Below are 25,015 nucleotides of genomic sequence, written 5' to 3' on the forward strand. Positions count from 1 at the left end.
TGGTGTTTATATTGTACAAGATGAGAATCTGTGTCTTCTCTCTGTTTTCTAGTTTAAAATTTGAGTTTAGAAGATGGAAATAATTATTTCACTGCTTGAGTAAAGCTGTTAAACAGGACTGTGGTCCTTTTTGAAGTCTCGAATTTATTGATGTTCTTGTACTAAGATTTGTGCTTGCTTGTAACAGTGCCAGGAATCCAAATGCTTTGAGGTTGAACCTGCACAATTGAAAGGACAGCCTTTGAGGAGTTATAGGAAAGTCGAGTTGTGGAAATAGAAGTACACAGATTTTGAATTTGAGCCAAAACCATGAAATCGTTACATTGATATGATCATTTTTTTATCAAACCTTATGTGTTGAGTAAGGACAAAAGGACCTCATGCACCACTAATTAGATTTTCTTTTTTAATTGCTCCAAAGTGTTAAGCTCCTGAGCAAAAAATACACAAAAGATTACTGAAGGGGGCCTCATAGCACTAAACCAACTTTGAGGTCTGTTTTTCATTGGCGTTTCAAGGGACTCTTAATGTGTTCTCTAGTGTTTGACTTCTGGAGGGCACTGTGTTGAAATCCAGTCTTCTTGGAGCTCTCTCACCTACAGGAAAGTGATGATAGAACAGCCTTTGAGCAGCATAGTAAATCACCCAGCCCCAGCAATAATAGTGCCCATTAGGGACGCTCTTCCCCCTCCCTCTGCTCAGTTTCCAGCTGTACTAATAGAGCAGCACATCAAGCAAGGCTGTAAATAAAAGTTACAACCTAATAGGTAGGTGCTGAAGTGGAACGGACGGGAGCTGAGGCATGGAGGCCTTATTGCTGCTCATCAGCAATTACAAACAGGATGAAGTGCCTGGGACTGGCATTGATGCAGCAGGAGCTGATAGAGGCTGGGAGATGACGCTGTACCATGATCAGATGATGTATGTTGATGGCTTTTTACTGCCTCAGCTTATTGCCTATTTCTGTGACATGCTGGATTATCTGTTCTGTGCTCCCATATCTATCTGGATGGACAGATTGGTTTCCTCTCCTCCTGGTTACCTAAGAGCCTTCTCAAAACATTATGATGATTGTAGATTAAAATTCTCCTAGTGGTAAGGATCGTAATAGTCATAGCAGTAAACAAAATTAAGGACTTGCTCTAATTGTATGATTTATTTCCACTCTTATCTTTCTCAGCTTTACAAAGCCACCCTTGTTCATTAAAAACAGTGGATATGGTTCGCCTGAACTTTCTTTAACACTTTCTTTCAGTGAAGGCATCCCAAATTTTAGATTAATTGAGTTAGTTGGAGAATCCAAAGTGATGCATTTGGGGTCAATACCTCAAATAGTTTGTTAAAAGTCAGCTATAGCTGTGATGATCCTTGCCTCCGAGTTTAAAAACTTCAGCTGTTCCTGGGAAGGTTTATAAGAGCTTGTTAGCACACAATAATTGGTAATATATTTTTTGTAAAAAAGCCTTTCTTGATTTTTATCTATCACAGTCTGGCACATTTCTGTGCTAGACATCTAAATCATCGCTTTACTAAACTGCAGTGAAAAAAATGGCTTGAATTTTAGTCCATATTTGCTTTGATCTAAAGAGAAGTTTTGCAAGCATCTTCATAGTTCATACATTAATCACTCATGCTGTTTACTTTTGAAGAGAATTTTCTTCCAAGTAGTGGAAAAACCACAGCATTCAGAAATGAAAAGGCGTGCAGCAGCATGACAGCATATGAAAACAGTCACTCCTGTTCCTGTCTGTTCAGTACAGGCAGGATAAAATAAATAGATTATTTTTTTATCATCTTATGGTATTAGGACAAGAACACTTTTATCTGCCTGTGTTGAAGTACACTAAACTGAGATGAATAGAAACTTTCACAGTATTACTTAGAAATTAACTTCCACACTTAGTGGCTCCTAGGTGTATCTTTTCTTTGCATTGATCATCAATACTTAAAAGACATGCAGTAATTTTTATTTAGGATTAACTCCTTTTTCTTACCAGCCTGTTGAAGTCATTCTTGAAAAGACTGTTGGCCTTAAGAAATAAAATTACTGTTGTGGAATAAGATAAAAAGATGAACACGATAACTTAGATGCTTATTATTGTTTCCCATTTTATAACATTTTATTCCCTAAAACCACACTAACTCACATCAGTTCTCTTCAGAGCATGTAAGGCAGTCTTACATGATCTCCAAGAAAGAAAACTCCCGGGTATAAGAACAGTTTAATAATTAAAATAATAATAAATTGTAAAAAAGGAAAATAGCAAAAAGGAGAGAGAAATAACCAGCTTTTGCCAACCAGTTCCTGAGCAGCAGCCCCTGCCCAGCTTTCCCCTCAGTTTATGTGCTGATCATGACTCCATAAGATACAGAGCATCCAGTGGGGTCAGCTGTCCCTGGCTGGGTCCCCTCCCAGCTTATTCTGTCCCTCCAGTCCCTCTCACTGGTGGGATGAGAAGCTGAAAAGCTCTTTACCCTGTATAAACACTGCTTAGCAACATCTAAAACATCACTGTGTTATCAACATTTTTTTCATCCCAAATCCAAAGCACAGCACTCTTACCAGCTACTAGGAAGAAAATTCTAGTGGAAACCAGGACACTACTACCTCATGCAGAAAGTGGGATTTGGTCTATGCTGGTGTCAGTGGCAGAAATGTGCAATAATTCAGGTAGATTTTGGTTATTCAGAAGTTCATAGGTTAGAATCAACTGTTTTTTCCCTTATGGAGAGGGAAAAAACCCAACCCAGTAAAATAGAAGTAAAAAACAATAATCAAAATCTCCCTCTGGGTGGGGAATAAGGGCCTCCTGGCCTATGTGAGCTCCCAGCAGGTGCTGACACACACACCTCTGTACCTCATAGTACTCCCAGCTGTCTGAGGTCAGTTCAAGTTCAGCATCCTAACAGAAAATATCCTCCAAGTACTTTAAACTGTTATTCCAACTATCTTTATTTATCCTCTCAAATCACCCAAATTCGTCTTCTTTTATCCTTCGTGCAGTTCAGATAAGCCCTTGAAACTTTTTCATTCTTCACCAAATAACCTCTTTAAGACTTTCTGGGTTTGTGTAAGTCCATTCCTCAGCTTTCACTTGTCTTTATCTCTCTTTGCTCTTTTTGTTTCAAATTTTTCATCTGTTTTCATTTCCATATTCTGAATCCTGTGAAAAAGAACAACTTGGAAGAAAATGTACTTGGGTCAATAGGACAGGATGATCTCCTGAGAGGAGTTGACATTGAATTGTCAGCCAGTAAGAAAATTATTTTGAATGTCAAACTAAAGGTACCAGGTGATATCTCTGGATTAACTGTGTTAGGAACAGTATAGCTGGTTGATTAAGAGATTTTTCCCCTCTAGCTGGCGCTGGAATAGGTACCCTCAGAGGCTGTGAAGTCTTAGTCTTTGAAAATTTTTGAAAATGGACCAGACCCTGAGCAACCTGATCCAATTTCTTTGATGTTTTACTCTGCATCAAGCAGGAGGCTGAACTGCATGACCTCCAGAAATCCCTTGCAACCTAATTTTTTCAGTGACACTAATGGAAAACAAATACAATATGAGTGTTTAGAGATACTTAGTCTGATCTCAGTAGCATTCATAGCACTTAATGAGAACTGAGGTCTGGAAGTACAGTTAAGCATTTAGTGCCTCAGCCACTGTGGAGAAGAGCCAGGAGAGAGACTCTTGGAAAGGTGGGACAATTGGGATGGTCAATGCAAAGCAAAGAGTTTGGAGAGCAGTCCATGCGGCACTGTTCTCTTGGGCCTTGAGCAGGAAAAAATGACCTGTGCTTTTGTAAATGAGACTCTTCTGTCCTGAAAAAATGTGTGCTGCTGCCCTCAACATTTTCTCACACTTTCTCTATGGGCTGATGTTTTTCAGTCTGGTTGATGAAATTGTTGCCAAACACAAAACTGTGCAATTAAAAGGTCATTGTCTTAAAATTCAGATATTACCACCTCTTTTAACCAAAGTCTTAGGGAATTATGACAAAGGATTTGTCTTCAGTTTGTTGAAACTGAAGAGCAAATATTTTGGCCTTTATGTACATTTTATTTAAAATGAAAAAGCTTAACCTTGATTATTTTTTAATGGTTTCATGCAATGTTTAGTTTTCAGAACTCTCAAGATCTTTATGATTAATTAAATGATCTCTTGGCAGTAGGTATATACTGTGAGAGAATATGCATCTATTACCCTTACTTAATATTGTTCTCCCAACAGCTCTGAACTCCTTGTTTTATAACCAGAGAGTGCTCAAAAAATTGTATCTCATAACTTTGAACAAAGCACATCTCCATGAATTTCAAGGGTAAAGAAATCAGGGTTATACGTCTTGCATTTCTCAGCTACACTCTACTGGAAGAGGATTTGGTAAGCCTAGGGTTTGTTTTAATTTTGACAGTATGGAGAATGTCACAAAGAATAGTTGAGATCATTAACTTTAAAGACCTGTCTCCTGTCAGGCTGAAGAATTGAATTGATTTTACCTCAGCAGTCAGCGGCCTGATCTGATCTGTTCAGATCAGACAGCTTCCTTACAGGTATGCTTTAGCAAATGAGATGCATAATTTTAAATTTCTAATTATAAACTCCTAGTTTATAATTTTAAAATAGTTACTTTACTGCACTGGAGATTTTTAAAATTAAATTAAGCATTAAATAACTGGCCTGAAATATATTTGAAACAAATAGCCACTTTAATTTACTTTTTAATTCAGTTCTATGTTTTTTTACTATTTTAAAATACATGTAAGCTGCAGGGAGCAAATCCATGATCAGATTCCTACTGTACTTTTTGATGTGAGTGCCCCAGAGATTTCATCTGACTCTTGATGAAGTTCTCTATTCTGACCAGTTATTTCCGTGAGCATCACACAACTTCTAAGAACAAGCTTTCAGTATTTTCATTTAGATGATAGTTTCCATAAGGACTTCAAAAATATATGAAGGTAATTTTAAAGCCTTTTGGAAGTATTCTTTAGTCTGTTCAATATACACAGGGAAAGTGTATCTTCCTAGAAAGTGAGGAAGTTGTTTGCATGACAGTTCCATGAACATACAAGTGATGTCTTTTTCCTGTTTCTGTTCCAAATTATTTCTGTAACATGAACTTTGAGGAATAACTAATGACTAATGAGAGCAACATCTTGGAGGAAAAGAGGATTGACAAAGAGCTGAATGTAAGCTACAAGACAGTGCATGTACTGTTGCATCCTCCAAGTTTCACTGATCTGTTTTTCTTCTCCCTTGGTCTTTGGTTCAGGTTAGTGTAGAAGCTTCCCAAATATCTCCCAACAGTAAGAACTGCCTGGTAAACCATCCCAACTTCTGATGGACTGTAGACACCAATCAGATATACAGGAATTGTGTCCTGTGCCAGGGCTGGTTGTTTCCCCCACCAAAAAAATTACTAGAAAAAGAAACACAGTCAAAATATAACCTGATCGTTAAGCTTTATTTAAAGTAACAGAATTAAAACTTAAGTGTACTTTGAAGATGAATTAGCTGTACATTTCAGAACGTTCTCACAATGCATTCAGGAAATTTTTTATCAAAATACAAGAGCTTTTAGGGTTTTTCCCTTGGCATTAATCAGGTGCTATCCTTGGAACTATAGTCTCTCATGGCAAGATTTCTGTTACTAATGACATCACTGAAGTTCTGCAGTTAAAAGACAAATCAGTTTTTTGAAAGATAAATATTGCTAAGCATTTTTTTCCACTGCTAGCAGGCAAGAGTTCTTTACAATTCCTCTTCTGAATATCTCTGTTAGCCTTGGAAAACCCTCATTATACCAGTGGGGGAAGGGTCGACTAAGGAAAACTCTGTGTATGAGTGAAAAATAACAGAGCAAATATTTTCTATATAGAACTGGTTTTAGGCTATTAGTTTGAAGAATTACCTTCCTGAATACTGTATACCATCTGATTGATGAGGACATAGCTGGAGTATACCACTAGGATTTGGAAGCAGAGCAGTACTGCTTATTTATGCACACTGGAGCTGACTAGCAAGTATGAAATATTTATAGCATTATCTATTCTTGCTAATCATATTTTAGAGAATTTCACAAAGCATAAGAAGGTTCTCATTAAAGTCAGCAAAACCAAAACTGTGATATTGCTGAATGCTGTTAAATTTCCTATTTTATCAGAACCAGTTTGAGCGTATTTGTGTGTATTTCTACATACATATTCAGATATGTAAATATGCATATTTGAGTACTAGTAAGCACTCTTCAGGTGCTGCGGAATGGCCAGGATGTTCAAGATTTGTCTTCATAGGTTTTTCATCATGTGTATTACTGTTATGGCTTTTTTCTTTGTACTTGTCTTGTTCTTCCATTTAGCTATTTGTATATGTGCATTATCCCTTCACTTAATAATCATGTTCTGATTATTCAGGCCATATAGGATGTCATTTGTTCTCCAGTTTCGAGTGTCACCAGAGCTGGTCTTTGTCCCTCTCCCAGCCCTAACCCTGTACTATTAAAGTACATAATTTAATAATGAGAAAAAAAAGTTCAAATTGACATAATAAATTTTTTTTTTTGTAATTTTTTTTGAGTTTAGCATTGTGGCCCTTTTTCTCTTCTGGCCTTTTCAAGGTTCCTTCTGTATAATAGTCTGAATATATGAAGATGAGGTGATGCTTGTGAGCCATTACAAAAACCCCCACCAAGAACCTGAACCAACTTCCCTTAGCATCCTTAGAATAGTATCAAGCTTCTACCCTGCATCAATTGCCCCCAGTAATCGAGGCAAAGGGAATTCAACCTCATGCCTGTACACACCAGCAGTTACTGTGTGTGTGATGTTGCTGTCAGCAGCTGTTTTTAGACACGTTCTTCAGGTGTTTGCCCTTGGAGCATGAGAGGAACAGCAGGCCAGGAGTGTCCAACCTGTTCTCTCTTCACAAGCTCATCTCTTGTGGCTCTGGAAGTTTGCAGACTTCTCCCATGGGTGTAATTCAGGAAAGGAACCCCACTCACGTAGTTTTCTAAACAAACAAAATCCTTCTGCCAGCCGGCAGCAGTGGAGGTGACCATTGCCTTAGGAAATGTTCTAACTAATTGGAATGCCCAAAGTTAATCCATCAAAGGAACTGTACGGTACAGGTGCCTGAATGCATTTAAATATCTGCTTGTTTGAAGCAATCTGGTATATATAAGTAAAAATGTTTGAGAAATAAATTAACATTTCTATTAACTAAAGACATGCTAACATCAGAGAGTATGGGGAAAGTAATGCAAAAGCTTAAAAATAAAACAGATGTAGTATAGGAGCCTAAATACGAGATGAAAACTAATTAGCTTTTCACATAATTTAACAATTATGAATTTTATTCACAGGAAAGGATAAATAGCCATTTTCACACTTTTCCCAGTTTAGCTTAGCTAAAATGCATGCAGAACCCTGTGTAGTTCACTATTTGTCGTACATTTTCAACGTGCATTAGATTAGTCTCTTCTGTTTCATTAGAGATGGTAGTTAACACCTTCATTAAGTTACACTGCAGTATAGTTCACCTCCTTTTTCCAAGTGATAATACTGACAATGCAGGTTTAGAGGAGAACAAAAAATGTGAGTGGGGGAAAGGAATTAGTATATAATTTTAAAGTTTATTTTTCTATCCATGAATCTTAGAAGTAAGAAAGGCCGAGGATGGGAGAGAGCTCAGGAGACTGATCCACACTCCCTATACAGAGCAGAGTCACCCAGAGCAAGCTGGGGCTTCTGTCCAGTCAGGTTTTGAGTACCTTCAAGTATGGAGCTTCCACAAACCCACCTGGGCAACTTGTGCCAGTGTCAGCTCTCCCCCACAGTAAGAAAGCATTTTCTTATGTGCAAGTGGAATGTTACCCAGACTGTGTGTATGGTTATGCCTCCACACTTGTCTGTTTTCCTGAAATCATAGTAATTAATACTTATTCAGTCACATACATACATACATACATACATACATGTATATGTATATCCTCTTTTTCAAGCAACATGTCGTGTGCCAGCTCTTATTTTGGAGAAATGAAGACATGCTGTTGTTGAACACAGAAATACCACTTACACCCAAAGCAGTATACGTGCTAAGTTCCTTTTTTGTTTTTCCATTTTTATTTTTGATTGTTTGGTTGGGTTTTGGGTGTTTTTTAATTAATCCAACACTTCAGGTCTGTAATGGAATCCATTTTCTTAGCTCTATTGCAAAGGGGGAAAGAGAATTTTTCTGTCAAGAGTTTGAAGCACATCAGTAATGTTTCACATTTGGAACATCTTGCAGCAATTCCTCCATTTATGTGTTTCCAACAGCTAGGCTGAAAGTTGTCGGGATATTTTATTGGTTGTTTTTACTCATTAGAGCTGGAAACAACTACTGTTGCATGGTTGTGGTGATGGATGAGAAATAGTAACTTACGTAATGCAACTTATGGGTGTTATTTATAGTCTCTAGTGTGATTTCATGGAGAGCCTCCTGAGGCAAAGAAGCAACTGACAGGATGTGAGTTCTATAGAGACTGTTCCCATGTGGTCTCTCGATTCCACGTTGTTTAGGGACATTGAGTTTTAGTGCAGTTGCTTTTAAACTCTATGGAGGGGAAAAAATGCCTAAATCTCTGAAATAATGATGCTAAGGGCCCTGCAATGATACTAGAAAAGAGATTGTGTGGTTAAATATTACCAAAGGATTTATGTAAGATATTTTTGAGACATCTATCTGTAGTCTTTAAAAAAAACCACTGAGGTGAATTCACAAAAGAAATACATTTCTTATGAGTGTGAGTGCTTCTGAAGAGGTGCACAGCCTTGAGATGCAGTCACAATTGTGTGAGAAGACAAGATAGGATGTTCATTTCAATGAAATATCAGAGTTTCAGGATAACATTTTCCACAGCACTGTTCAGCAACAGGGAGGGACTGAGGCAGTCACAGCTGTCAGACTCGGCTTATGAGATGTTAATCTTGAGTTTCTGTTTCTTCATTAACAGTCAACAAGCAAAAGGGCTTTGGAACAACTATGTTAATTTTAGATTCATTTGAACTAGAGAGATTATTTTAAATGATGATTCTGGTAAATGTGATAGGGAAGATTTGTATAGAGGCAGTTTTCTCTAGATGAAATTTTTAATGCATAATCAACATGCCAGGCAGTTAAGTAATCCCTCATATAAGAACAGAATAATGAATAATAAAAAAAACCTAAAACAAACAACAACTAGAAATTGGCAGCAAGCTATTGCTCAAATTTTAGTTAATCCATGTTACATAGTTATTGTCTGTGACTGTGCAAGTTTCTTCATGGAGAGAGGTTTTAACAGCTTAAGCTGCTTCTAAAATAGTTTCAGGGGAGATGGCAGTAATGTTTGAGGGTTCATTAAAGACTGCTTGTTCTGGTGTTTGCACAGACAGCTGAGATCATAAATGCCAGTCTGTGTGATGGGTTCTTTATGATAAGAAAAAAAACCTGACTGAGTGCCTCAAAAGCTGTCATGAAACCAGAGATTAAACAGATTCATCTTCTTGAAGAAGGCAGCAGCAGAGATGCTCTTTTTCTTACTATTTCCCCATGTCTCCCAACCTTCCTCCTCCCCTGTAAAGTTTTGTTAGCCCACATCTCTGTTGGCCTAGAGCATCCCACTCTCCCCTGAAATGCCATGGAGGAGACATCGTGGTTGTAACTGAAGCCTTCTGCATGCAGCCTCCAGAGTCCTCCAAGGCTGGAGAGCAAGGGACTGGAATTCAGCTCAGGTGCGACTTTTTTGAAAAATTTTGAGGGGAGAACATGAGTAATGAAGATTAGAACAGTGACAGTGAGAAATAAATGTGAGTCTCTGTCCATGACATAATAGTTTTAAGAACACTGCTCTGTTTGTTGATTCCAGACGAGCCTCCAGTTTCAGCCTTGCCTGACTGAACTTCTTTGTTCTCTCATTTCAAATGGGAGTTTGATACACTATTAGCAGAATCTCCACCATCAGATATCAGTTAGAAGAATCCTTGTTTCTTAACTCGGAATTAAAATTGCAGTGGGAGTGTGTCAATGGCAGTTACTTTGCTAAGCAGTTTCTCCCTGAAATTTTGGGGATTTCTCATCCTTATTGTTCATTTTTAGAAGTTTTATGATTTTTGACATCTGTGAGTAAAAGAACATTTTTGGTTTTTCTCTCGGGCTGGGTATTTGTTGGTTTGGGTGCAATGCTAAAGTGCAAGTTGAGCATGGAAAATGTTTCTTAGAAACAAAGGAAGAAGTAATTGTTGAACAAACCAACCTTTTGAGAAAAGCCACTGTGAGTCACTGGCTGAAAGAATCCTCTTCTCTTAGCCTTTTTTTTGTTGTTTAAAGGTTCATACTGGGAATTTGCTCTTGATTCTAGTTGCAGCACTTCAGCCTGTATTCCTAGGGGGTTTTTTTCAGTTGCACTCCAGGTAGTAAAGCTATGTATGACAATTCTGTTTTGCTGTCAGATCTTTGCACTTTCAGGTTGCAAGATTCCAGGTGCTGGAAGATGTATTTTGTGTCCTGTATTGCACGTATCAGTATCATGAAAAGTAACATGATCTGGAGGAAATGCACACAGAACTGACTCTAAAAGGTCTAATCTCTGCTCTGTGCTTTCTCCTTGCTCGCTGTTCTTGCCCATGGGGAGAGGGAAGTGTGTGTGCCGTGGGGCTGGTTTGTATTAGCTTGGACTCCTGTGTTCAAGGCCCTGGGCAATCAGTGATCAGAGAGATGGTGCTGTCCCTGAGAGCCAGGCTGAGTTTACCCCAGTGCTAAATGTTTTAGTTTATGGCAGAAACTGATTATTTCTGAAACACATTGTAAAAAACGAGATATCTATAATTTCTATGATAATGACCAACTCATGTTACTATTCAGTTAGTCATTACCGATTAACAGAAAGTGTGTTAAGTATTTCCATTTGTAGGACTACTGGCTTGACTTGACATAGCTATTTTTCTCTTAAGGCATATGGTTTCATTAACTTACTAGACACTGCTTGACTCACACCATGAATCCCTTATTTGGAATTGAGGATCAGCAAACCACTATGGTTTCCATCAGCATAATTCAGAATACCAAACTGGCTTCTGAGAGCTACCAGAATAGCTTGTATTTCCAGGAGCCAAGATGTGTGGGAGGCAGCTGTTCCATAATGGCAATGTACCTGTTTCTTTGAGTAGTGAATAAACTGCAAATGATGTAGAACTCCATCTGGGGCAGCAAGGTGGGCTGGAGCAGGTTTTACTGAACACTGAGCCAGGTCACAGAACAGAATCTGCCTGTTGGAGGGAGTGTCCTTAACACTCAAGGCCAGCCTGGTGTTCCGGGCACTCTGAAAACAAGTGTTCATGGAACAGGACTGTTGGCCTTGGAGTGTGAGTTCTGTTCTGGGATCTCTGTTCAGGTAGTCAGACAGTCTGTTCAGAGGATCTTTCCCTTGGACTGTTTTCTCCAGAGATTTAAGACAGGCCCAGTTGTTCCATAGCTGTATTAATGCATTATTCACTTCTTTCTTTCCTTGCCAAGGGCTCCTGCACAGCCAAGCGTGCAGAGGTGAAGTACGTTATGTACTGGATGTTAGTTTAGGCCTAATATATGTATTTTGTAGGGTGTAAATTGTAATCTGTGACACTGATCAAAAAGGTAGCTGTCTTGAGGCACACATCAGATAAAATCATTGCAGCTTAATAAAAACTTATCACCTGTATGCAGTGCAAAAAGCAATTCGCTCTTCTATGAAATGTGAGATACAGAGGCTTTATACTTTTTGTAAAGCCAGACACATTTTCAGCATATCTTGAGAGTGGTATGACAGAAATAAAGTAGGCCCCAGTGAGGCAAGGTGTATATTTGTGATGGCTGTAACAGTGTACAACAGCTGGAAAAATACTGTGACACAAGGACTGAAACACAGGTAAGAAATGTGAATTAGTCTGTGTTGCATGTGAGGAGCCAGGACTTAACAGAGCGTCCCCAAAGGGAGAAGCTACCAAGTATTCCAAGTCTGACTCCTTTAGGTGTTTACTCAAGGAAAGTCATGATGTTGATAAGCAGTGGCTCAGGTAAGATAGCTACATAACAAGGTTATGGACAGTGTTCTGTCCATGGCAGTTACCTTTTCCTGCCTAATCCAGGACAGCACAAAGCAGACATAAGCAATGGAATCTTAGAATAATGGTACAGACATGTTCAATAGGTTACCATCCTGCCAAAAAGATAGATTTAGCCTGTTATTTGTTGGATTAATGTTGGTTCAAAAGGGATTTAACTCAGCTAATGGGCTTTTTTTACCTTGTTCACCATCATGCAGTAGAATAATGACTGATTACAGTAATGTCTTTCAGCAGCTCCTTGCAGCACTACAACAAACAATTTAATTTTTAGTACAGTTGGGATTACATTTGTTTGCAGCTCTTATTACAAAGAAATACAGCATTGATTCTGCCGTGCTCAGATCTGAGAAGGGAAAATGTCTTTCCTGGCCTGACTTGGATTGCAGAGCTGTCAGTCCACTGAAATGTCATGTCTCTGACATGCTGCAAAAACAAGGCTTGGGCATCTCACGGTTCGGTCAGTAATGTGCCTTCCATGTGCTACTCTAGAACCCTTTTCAATACTCTCTCCATTGTAAAAAAAAAAAGACTGGAAAAAAGGCACTATGCTACCTGAAGTAAGACTGTTGTAAACTTTAACTTCTGAAGGCTTTCCACACACCGTTTTCTTACAAGCTGAAATTTATGAAGTTATTAATGCAAATAGTATTCTGACTAATACTTTAGAAATGGCTGAGCATTTGGAATTTATAGAATGTGTGTACAGATCATGCTTATTTTGTTTAGGGTTGTATTGTTGGTGTATACTAATTTACATTTAAATTGTTATCCATGTGGAAAGAGAGGCAAGCATGGTATGGTGCTTTCATGTACCGCCTTCAGTCATAAGAGATACAATTTACAAGCTGTGCTTGAAAAATCTCCCTCCTGCCCAGGGAGGAAATAGGTCAAACCTGTGCTCAGTTGTTTTTCATCACTTCAGTCAGTTTGCGTGGGGACACCAAAGGCGGCGCACAGGAGAAAATAAATGAGATGACAGATGAAGCCTGCAATTGTTTAGGATGGTGTATGCTCTACATGTATCTCTGTATGACCCAGCCGAGGCTGCAAGGAAGCTAATCAGTTCATTTTATATTCAGTATTGACAGCAGGAGGGGTTCTTAGAGGCAACAAAGATAATATGTCCTTTACTTGATGCTGATTTTGGTTGGTAAGAAAACATGCATATGCAGTAGAATGGGAGGTATCACAGTGCTTGGTGGTGACCCCAGCTTAAGGCAATATACCTTCAGTCTGCCTAAAGCGATGCCTCAGCAAGGAAATTCTAATATTTTTCCTAAAATATTTGTTGTGAATACAACAGATTCACAGTCGGAAAGTGAGGCTTCTCCTGTGAAACGGCCACGGCTACTGGATGACAGTAATGACAGGCCTGAAGAAACCAGATCCAAACAGAAGAGTAGACGTCGATGCTTCCAGTGCCAAACAAAACTGGAACTAGTCCAGCAGGAGCTGGGATCATGTCGCTGTGGTGAGTACTGTGTGTCAGTAGCATCCACCTTCCAAATGCAGCCGTGCTCACATCTGTGTCACACGTGGAAATACAGACAACACTCGTGTTTTTCACCTTCAATATGTGCTTTAAACAGAAGCTACAGCTTCCACTGCAAAAAGTTATAATTAGTTCCTGTCTAATTTCCCCTTTAAAACTTCGGCCTTGATGTACTGCCTTGTCTCAAGAGATGCCAGAAATTAATGAATTTAACTTCAGAAGTCCCTGTAAGGCAGGAAGGGCATCATACCCACTTGACAGGAGAAGAAGCACAAAGCACATCAATAAATATGCAAAGAAGGTTTCTATAGGATGTAAAGGAACATAGGTCACTATCTGTTTCTGCATGTTATAATTACATTAATATTAAAAACTTAAATCAAAAAACCCCCTCTAACTGAAAATATTTTTATTCTCACACTTAGTTTGGGGGGAAAGATTTAAAATCGTACACTTAAAATCATCTAAATTGGCTTTTCCAAAGTTGATGACACTGTTCAGATAGTTGAATTGAGGACGATAAGCCCATGCAGACAGCTAATTTCGGGCTTCATATTAAATGCAAATAATCTTTCTGAAACAATAATTAATGTGACTAGATTCCAAAGGAGATGCTCTCTCCTTCATGGAACAATTGCATTCTTAACTGGTTTAAATGTGCTTATTAGACCCAGTGATAATGCATGTGGTAGTTTTACCTGCTAATTATTTTTTCATATAATCATGTGTTGAAGGTTGCATTGAACTCTCTGACAATGCTTGTATTGGTACATTTGGAGAAGTTTGTTTCAGTTACTCCATTGTGTCTTACACAGGGAATAATTTCCAAAGGATCTGCACAGATGATAGGTGTGATTCACATTGCACCTGTGAAATACAAAATCCTGTGTTAAAGCCATTTTCAGGAGAGAAGGCATGTCCTTCTGAGCAGCAGTGTGGAAGGGAAGGGTGGGCTAAAGTAGTTACAAAGGCAGTTAATCCTATACTGAATACCAAATGCCAAGTGAAGAAAGGCAATAAAAGCTGCAAAGATTTTCTTATGCTTTGTTTTCTTCAGCATCTGTCTGTCTTCAGGCTGTAGAGATTACTGTTGTGTTGGGCTCTTTTGGACATGAGATAGGCTTTGTTTCACTACTGGAGCACTGGCACAGAACTAACATACATTATCTGTGAAGCCACCAAACATGAAATCAAAAGCTGTAATGTGGAAATTCTTGTTATGGAAATAACGTGTCAGGATACTTTGAAGTGTCTGGTAACATTTTTATCAAACTGAAGGAATTCAGGGCTATCAATGACACATTTTGGTATGGCTCTTTCTGCTCAGCATGGTAGAGGCAGGAATTTCTGCTCTTGGTCTGCTGTTGTCATGTATACAACAACTCAGGTGGCTCACGGGTACCTGACTGAAATAGCAGAATGGTCCCTAATACTGGGAGCAAGAAAGTTTGAATTTTGAGGTGGATTGGATAAGTGATTGCTTAACCACTGTGTAACATCATTAATGTTTCTTTCCTGCATTCTGCAATATTGGAGCTATGTGAGAGCAATTAAGTTGAAAGCAACTTTTAAAAAGCCCTTTTATTGATTAGTAATGCTTTTAAAATTATAACATAAGACTTGCCTTTTTTTTTTTTCTGTAAACTGGATTAAAGATATATTTGATTGGTTCCTCTCAAGTTTTCATAATGTGGTTCCATAATGCAATACTGTTGCAATATAAATGTTGTAGGAATCATTCTTTAATTTTCTTCTACTGGATATATATAGCTTTATGGAGGTATTTCTGTTAAAGTTCATAACATGTGTTAATAAAACATGAATATGAAAAAAATTCTGAATTCCTCAGCAATAAGTGAGGAGATGAAAATTTGCATTCCTGTATTACATCCTATATAGTTTATAGTTTCTATTATAAACATTTCTATTCCATACTTTTAATGAGAAAATAGAAGGCTGGAGTCTATTTCCATGTGTACAACAGGGCTGAAAAGAGTGGGGATCTTTGGTTTCTGTGCAGTTAAAATGTTTCATTAATACTGTGTGCAGTAAGGGTGTGTTATCTGTGCTCTGATGTGATGTGAATGTGAGCATATACCCTCTGTCACTTACATTTCATAGTCAAATTAATAAGAAGCAAAATGCTACCACTGGGCAACATAGGACACCTCAGCTTCACATCACCCAAACTGCTTCACCAGTCAGCAGCATGTGCCTCTGGTCAGTTTCAAAAATGCTGCCTGAGAAACCAATCTTGCTAACTTGTGCTGCTGTCTGTAAAATTAGGTTGCTTTAGGTCACAAATGACAAGCCCATTCAAAAACCCTGGGAGGAGGTGATGGAAATGCAGTAGAACAAATCTGTCAAATTTTCATTTGTTTAAAATATTTCCTAAATCCACACATGACTGGGTTATCCTTTTCTGTCCTAATGTGAAGCACAGGTAATGATGTGTGGTCAGGTGGAGCTGATGGGATAGAATCCACTGGTGTAAAATAAGCACGTACACTCTTCAAAACTAATGGTCAGCATAGAACATAGTTTGAACTGGGCTTTGAACCACTGCTGTTAAATTCTTGGCATCTTAATCCTGAACTGAAGCAATGGGAAAAAAGGAGGAAGCCCCTCCCAGTTTTAAACATTAAGAAAAGATCTGATATCAGGATCAATAAAAAGGCAGACACCATCTTCAGAATGACAAATGTGTGGGTTTGCCTGGATGTAAGGAAAAAGGATTTAAAGCATAAAAGTGTTGATCCAAAGCTGTGTCTAAAACAGTCTTGTTAAAATCCAAATAAACTCCACAGACCAACAATTTAATTGTTTGCCGTTGCACATCTTCTTGTCCTAATGTTAAAAGTACTGGAAATCATCTTCCTTTTTGATTATTTGTCCTGGTGAGTCCTCTAGTGAGATTTTTAGTGCGACATAGTAGAAAGGAAAATATATACATACTGAACAATTTTTTATATTAATGTGGACATATCTGCAAATACTGATCCAGTTAACTGGGACTTGTCCAACAAGGCACAGCTTTTTGGCAAGGAGACAGAGAGAGTGACTGGTGCTTTACACGGGCTCAGAGATCATTGGGAGGCTGCTGTATTCGCTCTCCTGTCTCCTGTAAGCCCTGTCCAGAGAGAGGTGATGCTGCTGAGCTCGTTCCCTTGACACTACATGAAATTTTAGACAGATTTGACAGTGCTGCAGGGCTTTGCTGTGAAGAACAACAATTCACTACTGAGAAAGGAGTTCCAGCAATTCAAACACAACATTTTTCAGATGTAGAAAGATTTGTTTGTTTTCATACACACATATTCTCAAGATCTTTTTCATTCTTCTTCCGCTCTGTTCAAGTTATTAACTGCTGACAAGAAATTCACATCTCATAAATAATGCTTAAGAGCTATTGCTGTATAAATCGAATATGTTATGAATTGTGATGGGCCTTTTTGTAGCGTTCTACGCCCGGAGCAGGAAGAACAGAGGATGTCATTTTCATTAATTTCTAATGAGGTGCCAATTAAAGCTAAGGAAGGAACTCAGAAGGGAAGAGTCACAGAGCTCCCCTGAATCCTGTGCCCTGGGGCTGTCAAACGAGTGTGCTGCCAAGCCTCCTCTGAAAGTTCCAGTAAATTACAAACTCATCCAGAGCACACACAAGACAAATTCAGCTTCTCTTTGATCTTCAAAAGAGCAATTTGTAAGACGAGTTCTGAGCCTTTTCACACAGCAAACTGGGAGAAGTGATAGGAATTGTTAATTGCTGATGCACTTTGCAAGCTCCAGTGAGAGAAAATTTAAAATGAATTCTCATTTTGAGCTTCTGACAGGGTAACCTTTATATCAACACCACTAAAACAAAATGAGCTTCCTGCGCACTGTTTGTAGCTGACAGTAAGAGTGGACAAGTCCTACAGACAGCAGCGTTCTCTAGTTTTGGCTGGATGGACCTTCCAGTAGTTTAGTGTCTCACAATGGATAATGACTATTAGATATAGGAGTCAGTTTTATCATCAAAGAACTGCAGGAATCATATTCTTAAAGTTACACTCTGTTGCAGCATTTCTGCAAGCAGTCTGAAATCAACTGACTGCCTGTGATCCTGGATCTGAAAAGGAAGTTGTTGTCTCAGTGGTGTCATAACTGGGTGGTTACCAGAGAGTTGCTTCAAAACTAGAGGCAGGGAATGTGTGAGTGGAAGTAGCTAGGAAACACTGAGTTCTGGAAATGTATTGTAAAAAGGGCAGGTTGATTAGTTGCAAATCACACTGTAAATTTCTAAGCCTGGTTTTTAATTCCTTGACTAGATGTATATTGCTACTAAATAAAGTTGTATACAGTTCTAAGAAAGACACTGAGCTGTAAACTTTTAATCTATAGAAATTATTTGCACAGAAAGTAAGAGGCTTACAATTTTACAGTAAAAAGCAGTTCTGGTACCACTATTTCTGTAAAGCCAACATGCAGAAGTCTGCAGTGACCTCGTTATTGGAATTGCATGAGAAACATGATGATATTCTAGATAATCAGTAAAGGAATTTTACATTTGTCAGTTAGATCCACTTCTAGTCAGCAGTTAAAGAAAAATTAGTGTTGTGTGCCAGCTCTGCAGCAGCTTTTGTGTCAGAAGGGTTTGGTGTTTGTAGGCCACATCCTTATGGGTGTGTCTGTGCCTCAGACTCCAGCTGTCTCTTGGTAGTCAGTGGGAAGGCAGAGATAATGGGCCCTGCAAAGCAAGCCAGGCTTTAGTTTCCAGTGGCAATGCCATTTGTTTGTGTGCTTCTCAGATAGGAATAATAATGTTTTTCATGTTCTTGGGCCAGAGGAGATACTTAAGAGAATAGGAAGGTGTTGAAACCTTCCAGCTTGATCACACTTAAAAAATAAATATTTGTTCAGTCATGTTGCATTCTGGTCAAACAATTGCTAGCCATATTTCTTGCCTGTCTGGACAAGAAAGCTTTTCTTGGAATTTTACTGACCTAGGTTATGTTGTAAGAAGCTACAGTTTCCTGGAATGCATCTGGCCTAACAGCTGTGTGCTCCCTGCTGCTCTTGGGGGAGGCTGCTCTGAGCACTAACCTCAAGCAGAGGTGAAGGCAGAATGTGGTGGTTTGCAATTTTAATTTATGAGATGTTGGCAAGTACTGATGTTTGTCTGTTTTTGATCGGAAAGAATGCCAAGTGACCTCTGCAGCAGTTAAGAGTGAGCCAGGAAACGAGTCAAACTTGGCCAGTCGGCCAGAGAGCCACCTCGGGGTGCTGGGCACCTGGAACTGGGGGTGTGGAGCACATGGCCCACCACAGACTGCTCCTTTAGAACGGCATAAATTTCCTTCCTAGTGCTTATTTTTCCACATCCCTATTTCTAGTTTAGTTCTGTATAGATCTCTAATATCTGAATCTACTTAAATTCTTTTCTTGGTGTTACTGTTGGTTTATTTTGTTTTGGTCCAAGCACAGGGATAGGAGGGAGAGAAAAACAGACTCCTATCAAGCACCAGCAGAAACAAAATGCATCCACACAGCAGAGACTGTACCTATTTTGCAGATAAAATCACAGCAAGTCTCACTGTCATTGAGTAATCAAAAAAGTGGAAGAAAAGCAGCTGCAGATTCTTAACTTTGATAACAGAACCACTGGTCTGTAAACACAGGAGATGAAGCACTTGTTTGGATTGTGCCAAAATAAATTTGGAGTGATTTGATTTACTCAGTTAATTTAGAAATAATCTTCAGAAAGAAAAAAGAAACAGATTTGAATAGATAAGCTGCTCCATCTTTATACGAAGTTGTCAAACATGTATTGTAATGAATATTTCTCTTAAAACTTGGTAAAATATTAAATCATGGTTCCATTTTCATGGAACCTTTTTCTGTGGAGGAGAATTTGTAATGGTGCTGGTAAATTCACTTTCTAGATGGCTAAGGTTTATCTGGTACAAACCAAAATGGTTTCAGGGCATGATTATGTCTTGGTATAACAGATGTACTTCCATTGATTAAGATGAAATATGCACAGTGCTTCTGGAGAGTATGAGTCAGCCAATTCTGTAAGAAGTATTAAAATAAATCTTATTAGTGACTGGTTATGTACTACAGTTCTGGCAAGTCTTACTGTCAGCCTGTAAGATGTACCACATTCAGCTGTCTTGTGTTGGCTCTTCTCCTAAGGGAGTTGCTTCCAGAATAGTTCTTTTGCTTCAGCCATTTCAGGAATGTCCAGCATCTTACCTTATGTTGCTGAAAGTATTTAAAAAATACCCCAAACCCCACAAAGTCTATTGAAGTTTGAACTCGGGGTGCGGGGAGGCGGTTGTTGTATTTTATGAAGGTATTATTCCAAGACTCCAATTTAATTGATGGGGAATAGGAGCTATTAGCTAATGTTGGTCTTTCTAACTAATACGTATTCTGAAAGTACTGGAAATTAAAAAGTAGTTGATTAATTGGTGCATCACAGATTCCAAGTGTAGGACCCAGAAAAATGCTTTCGTGTCTAGGTTTCAGAAAAGCTGTCCACAGCTTTAAAGGTGTTAATGGAGTTCATGCTCCTTATAATTAAGAATTATGAAATACTGTTTGAAGAGGCCCCAGTATATTTCTCCAGCTTGTTCAATTAATGTGGGTTTCTTACAGGATGTGCTGATTTCGGTTTCTTCCATTGTGCTACCAAAGTTTTGCAATGTTGATTTAGTAATGTGTCCTTACCTTCCTGTAGTCCCAATCAGTGCATGTAATTGTAATGGGCTGCTCTTAAGTCCCCAAGTTCTCCTTAAGTAAAACAAATTAGGGTGTTCCTTCTAAAAAAAAAAACAAAGGGTTTATTTTGACATTACTGATTTGGTAAGTCCTTCAGTATATAATCTTCTGGGGGTTTTCAAATGGAAACCGCAGTACTGGGAAAAAAAATCAGTGTTTTGTAGATGTGCCACATTGTGTCTCTTCTTCCCTACATACCTGTATTGTGGTTACAGAAGAATGAAGTATATCCATAAAGTGAAAGATGATGCAGTTTTTAATTGTTTTGTATGCACAAGAGACCCATGGCTTAGTGAACTTGAACATAAAAATCTATCTGAGACCACCTTATATCTCTTCCAGTACCTTTAGGGGAGTATTTGCTCAGTCTCTGAGTAATTTTTTTTTTATGACAAAAGGACAGATAAGTCCTCCTGAAAGTGATTCAAACATGTTTGTCCATATGTTAACCAATAGCTGTACACAGAATTCTAGTACTGTTTGATATTTGAAGTAGACACAGAAGGCCCAAAAATATGACACAATAATCTGACAAATCCTGAAGGAACATTACCATCTAGTTAACTGACCACTAGGTAAAGCTTAGGTAGGGAGGAGTGTGAATTTTTCTGATGAAAATCTAAATTATTCACAAGAAGAAGTGGGGAAAGAACATAGTCACAGCTGCTGCATCAGAACTGGGCGGAGAAAAAGGATATTGAAAGGAATTGTCTAAATTTGCTTGAAAAGTCAGGGTTCTTTCTAGGAGCTAGAGTTTTTTGCCCCTCCAAACTAAATAAATAAAATCTTATCTTAGAAGAAAATACCACCTGTGGCCCTAAATTACATAATTCATTTATAAGAAGGTGTTAACAGTAGGTACTGAGGCTTGAGACTACTTGATGTGGATGTTCTAAGGAAATTGATGTCCTAAGGAAATGGCATTAAGATCAGTGTGCATCAGTTTCCTCAAAAGTAGAAAGAATAGTATTAGTCTGTGTCAGGGCCTTTTAGTATTAAGTATTACTGGCCTTGGAGAAAGTTTCAAGAAAAACTGTATCAATGGATATTATAATCACTAACAAGTATTCAGTAAGTTTTTTAAAGTTTATTTACTGTATCTTTACATGTATTGAAACGCAAATGTTCACAGAGGTGTTCAGAGCTGTTAAACATTCCTGAGTTGCTGGAAGTTTTGCAAGTTATAGGCACAATCTTAATATATAGGGGTCCTGCCATATTCTGAACAAGCAGGAGCCAGGAATGTTTTGTAAGTCTACAACAAAAGCAAAAAAACCCTGGAAGTTTACATTGCTCTAAGCATTTGTTTTCCTTTGTGGTATAAATGGGGCTTCTGAATGGAACTCTGTTTTCCTGTAATTAGAATTACTCTTGACATAGATTGCAAGAGGCTACAGTAACAGAAGACTTTCATGGAGCAGGTGTAATCTAAGAGACCCTGGACATAAGGTGTAAAGTGGGAATGAAGACATAAAACACATTTTATTTAGGTTTAAAAGAAGTAGAAGTGCTTCACTCCCGTTTGGTCAGCGAGCCTAGCTGTGCTGCCAGACTGTGGATCACTATGGTGCAACCTCTAGGAAGCTACTGAAACCCAGGGCATAAATCATACAATTCAGGAAATAATACACCGAAGGTCAAACCTGGAATCATATTCAGCAAGTGATGAAGTCAAAATACATGCAGGATCCAGGAGAACTGTTAGAATTAGTGCAGCACATACTGGATATTAGTACAGGCCCTTTTATTATTCATTCCAGTTCTTTATTAGCAGCCTTATCTCTCCTGCATTTTCATTGGGCTAAACAAAATTACACACATACATTATTGAATCACTAGGTATTGCTTGCTATTTTAATTAACTTTCTGGGTACACTTCAGCTTTTAATTAAATTCTCAGCTTCTGGGAGAAGTGTATTAGCTCAGGTGGGCTTGGTGTAAAGAATTCTAGAAGTATTAATGCTCATGCAGCTCTTTGTAAAGTGTTAAATACTGCACAAGTCCCTGCTCTGACCTTAGGAGAGCTCTGTCATCCACCTGCCGTTTCTCAGGACAGTTTAATTAAGGTTTCACACCACTCAAATCTATAGAGTCTACACTGCTCAAATCTAAATCTGTTGAGTAGGAAACTTATGCCTCTTGATAAGCTGATATAACCCATGGAAGATCTAATTTTATTGCAGTACTAACATTTGCAATAGTGTAGCCTGTTAGTATGAGTTACCTGTACTTCATTAGCTACTTTGGACACTAGGAGGCCTTTTTGGCATAATTCTGCTTTTTTACTGTACATTCTGTTATTTGGATTCATTTTCCCACATACTACAGGATATAACCTTGTGGAACTGGGAATGATTTGGCAGGTGCAGTATTATTTCAGTGTGTCTTGGTCGTGTGAACGTGGCAATGAATATTCCTTTTACAAGTGTAGCACTGATACTAATTCCTCTTGAATACATCATTGCAAAATCACACAGTTATTTAAATAAGGAAACTTTTCACCTACCTAAAGTCTAAACTTTTAATTTTGAACCTTGCTTTTCCTCTCCTTAAAATAAGTTGATTGTTGATGTTCACTATCTGATACCTCACTTGATGCTTTAAGTTCTTGGGAGCAAAATGGTTTCTCTAAAAATTCTCTCATTAAATTAAAGTTTAACCAGTTTTGGTTGGCTGTTGAGGGTTTTTTCCCTGCCTTTGTGGTTCAATAATTGCACAAGCCTTTGGTGAAAAATGTTTCTTCCAGTTATATCAATCAATTACATGACAAATTAAAATGCAAATTTCTGGGAAGTTGCATCCTTTATCACAGATGAACTGAGACCAGAGCCCAGTTCTTCAGAGATTTCACAAGAGCAGTAGCCCAGCAGTTGTGGTGGCTGGAGAGTGAGTTTGTGGTGTCACAGCTGCTGCTTGTGCCTGACTGCTGTGGGTGAAAGGTGAGACTAAAAACCAGGGACGGTGTATAAAGTCAGAAGGGGAGCCTAAAGATGTCATTGTCACCACTGTGTCAGTGACCTCGGAGGTATGAAGCAGTTCAGAACTATTGATTGCATGGTGTATCTGTGGGAGAAATCCTGGACCTGAATTGCACTGATAGTGTGTCCCCAGTAGATAATGGCCTTAACTTAAAAATTTATAGTGGGTGAAGTTGTGATGTGCAAGTGTTTACTCTCAAATGCATGAAAAATATCTGGTCCAAATCAAATGATTTACCTCTGTCTTCTTCTGATACATCGTGGAACTGGGACACAGTCCTGACTGAGACCTGCAATACTCAGCCAGACGTGACCCATAGCAAACATTTTTTACTGGCAGCTTGCTATTACAATGTAGATGTGCTGTATTTATGACTTTGATTCATTAGGGATTTTTTGAAAGTCAGAAATAATTTCCTGGAAACCTCAGTTCTGTTCCTTAACATTTTCCCTACTTCTCTAGGGTTAGTGTTCACTACAGCGAAATTAAGAATTCAGTCTCGAGGAGTGCCATATCTTAATTTTTCCCAGTCCAAATACAATGTCTTCAAAAGAAACAGGAGGAAACTTTGAGTAATTTTTCTTAGCTCCAAAGACAAGGAATAGAATAGAATTCTTTTGTAGAACCTCCTTAAGAATTGTTGATCAAAAAAATTCCCCTAAAAGTCAGCACGTGCTCCATCCTAAAGTGATACAAATTCTCTGTTCAAAATCTGTGGCACATTTAACGTAGGAAAAAACAGTTTGACATCTATCTGTGCAAGCAGTCAGATAAAAAGGAAAGTGTATTTGAAATTAGCACGAATTGGGATAAAATGTACTTTGTTTGCAGGGTCTCTACAGTGCCAAAGTGCTTCTCCTGTGTACTCCCCAAAGCAGCTTCCCAGGCTTATGATGTTAAAGAAAGTAGACAGAAAACAACTTTGAAACTCAGGTTATACGTGACCAAGCTTGGAAATACAGTCTTTTCCTTGCAGTGGAAAGAATTCTTGTAGAATCTTTAACCATAGCTGTCCATTGACTGTTACTGTATTAAGATTTTGTCCTCTCTCTTTTGTATACAACTTCTTCCATTCACTTCTTGTCCTTTCCACAAATGTTTTTTCTGTCTCTAATGCAGATAGATACAAACACATTGCTTTACCCTCTTTATGGCAGAGAGCAAAACCGAAGAAGGGAAAAAAATTCTTTGTTTCCTTCTTTTCTCTTAAGCATAAAACCAGTAGTAGAAATACAAAATGAATCTGTAAGATGTCATGAGCACTCTTATGTAGCACCAGAGATATCACAGAGCTATATGCCTCTGCCATGACACCTGAGATTATCAATGACTGAGAGCAGGATGGAAGTTGTAAGTATCAACAATCTGTATGAAAAAGAAAATACTGAAAACTTAAGTTGCAGTGATCATAGAAAATGGTTAGAAAAATAAGTTTTGTGAACCTTTTGCAGCTGTGCTGTTTGTGAAGATTCATGGAACTGAAATGCCTTTTGAGAGGGCAATGCTTAAGACAATGTGAATTGATATTTAGAGACTTCTAACTCTGAACACCTGGAGGGTAACATTCCCGATCCACTCAGTTTGGAGTGGAAGTGACAGAAAGGACTGCCTCAGTTTTGAGGAGTTTTAATAAATACATCTATCTGGTTAAAAAGCTTCATC

The 25,015-nt window shown here is 38.4% G+C and overlaps 1 protein-coding gene across 2 annotated transcripts in view; it reads left to right on the forward strand.

Annotated features, from left to right (window-relative positions):
* ZFAND3 (zinc finger AN1-type containing 3) overlaps positions 1 to 25,015 on the forward strand; it is a 135,791-nt gene that overhangs the window by 100,740 nt on the left and 10,036 nt on the right. For both annotated transcript variants that reach the window (XM_083858637.1, XM_083858638.1), the window contains exon 6: positions 13,421 to 13,588. In XM_083858637.1, the coding sequence (XP_083714763.1) occupies positions 13,421 to 13,588 (168 nt within the window). The remainder of the gene's footprint in view (positions 1 to 13,420; positions 13,589 to 25,015) is intronic.

The sequence above is a fragment of the Zosterops lateralis genome (genome assembly GCF_965231275.1).
Source record: "Zosterops lateralis genome assembly, chromosome: 3".
NCBI lineage: Eukaryota > Metazoa > Chordata > Aves > Passeriformes > Zosteropidae > Zosterops > Zosterops lateralis.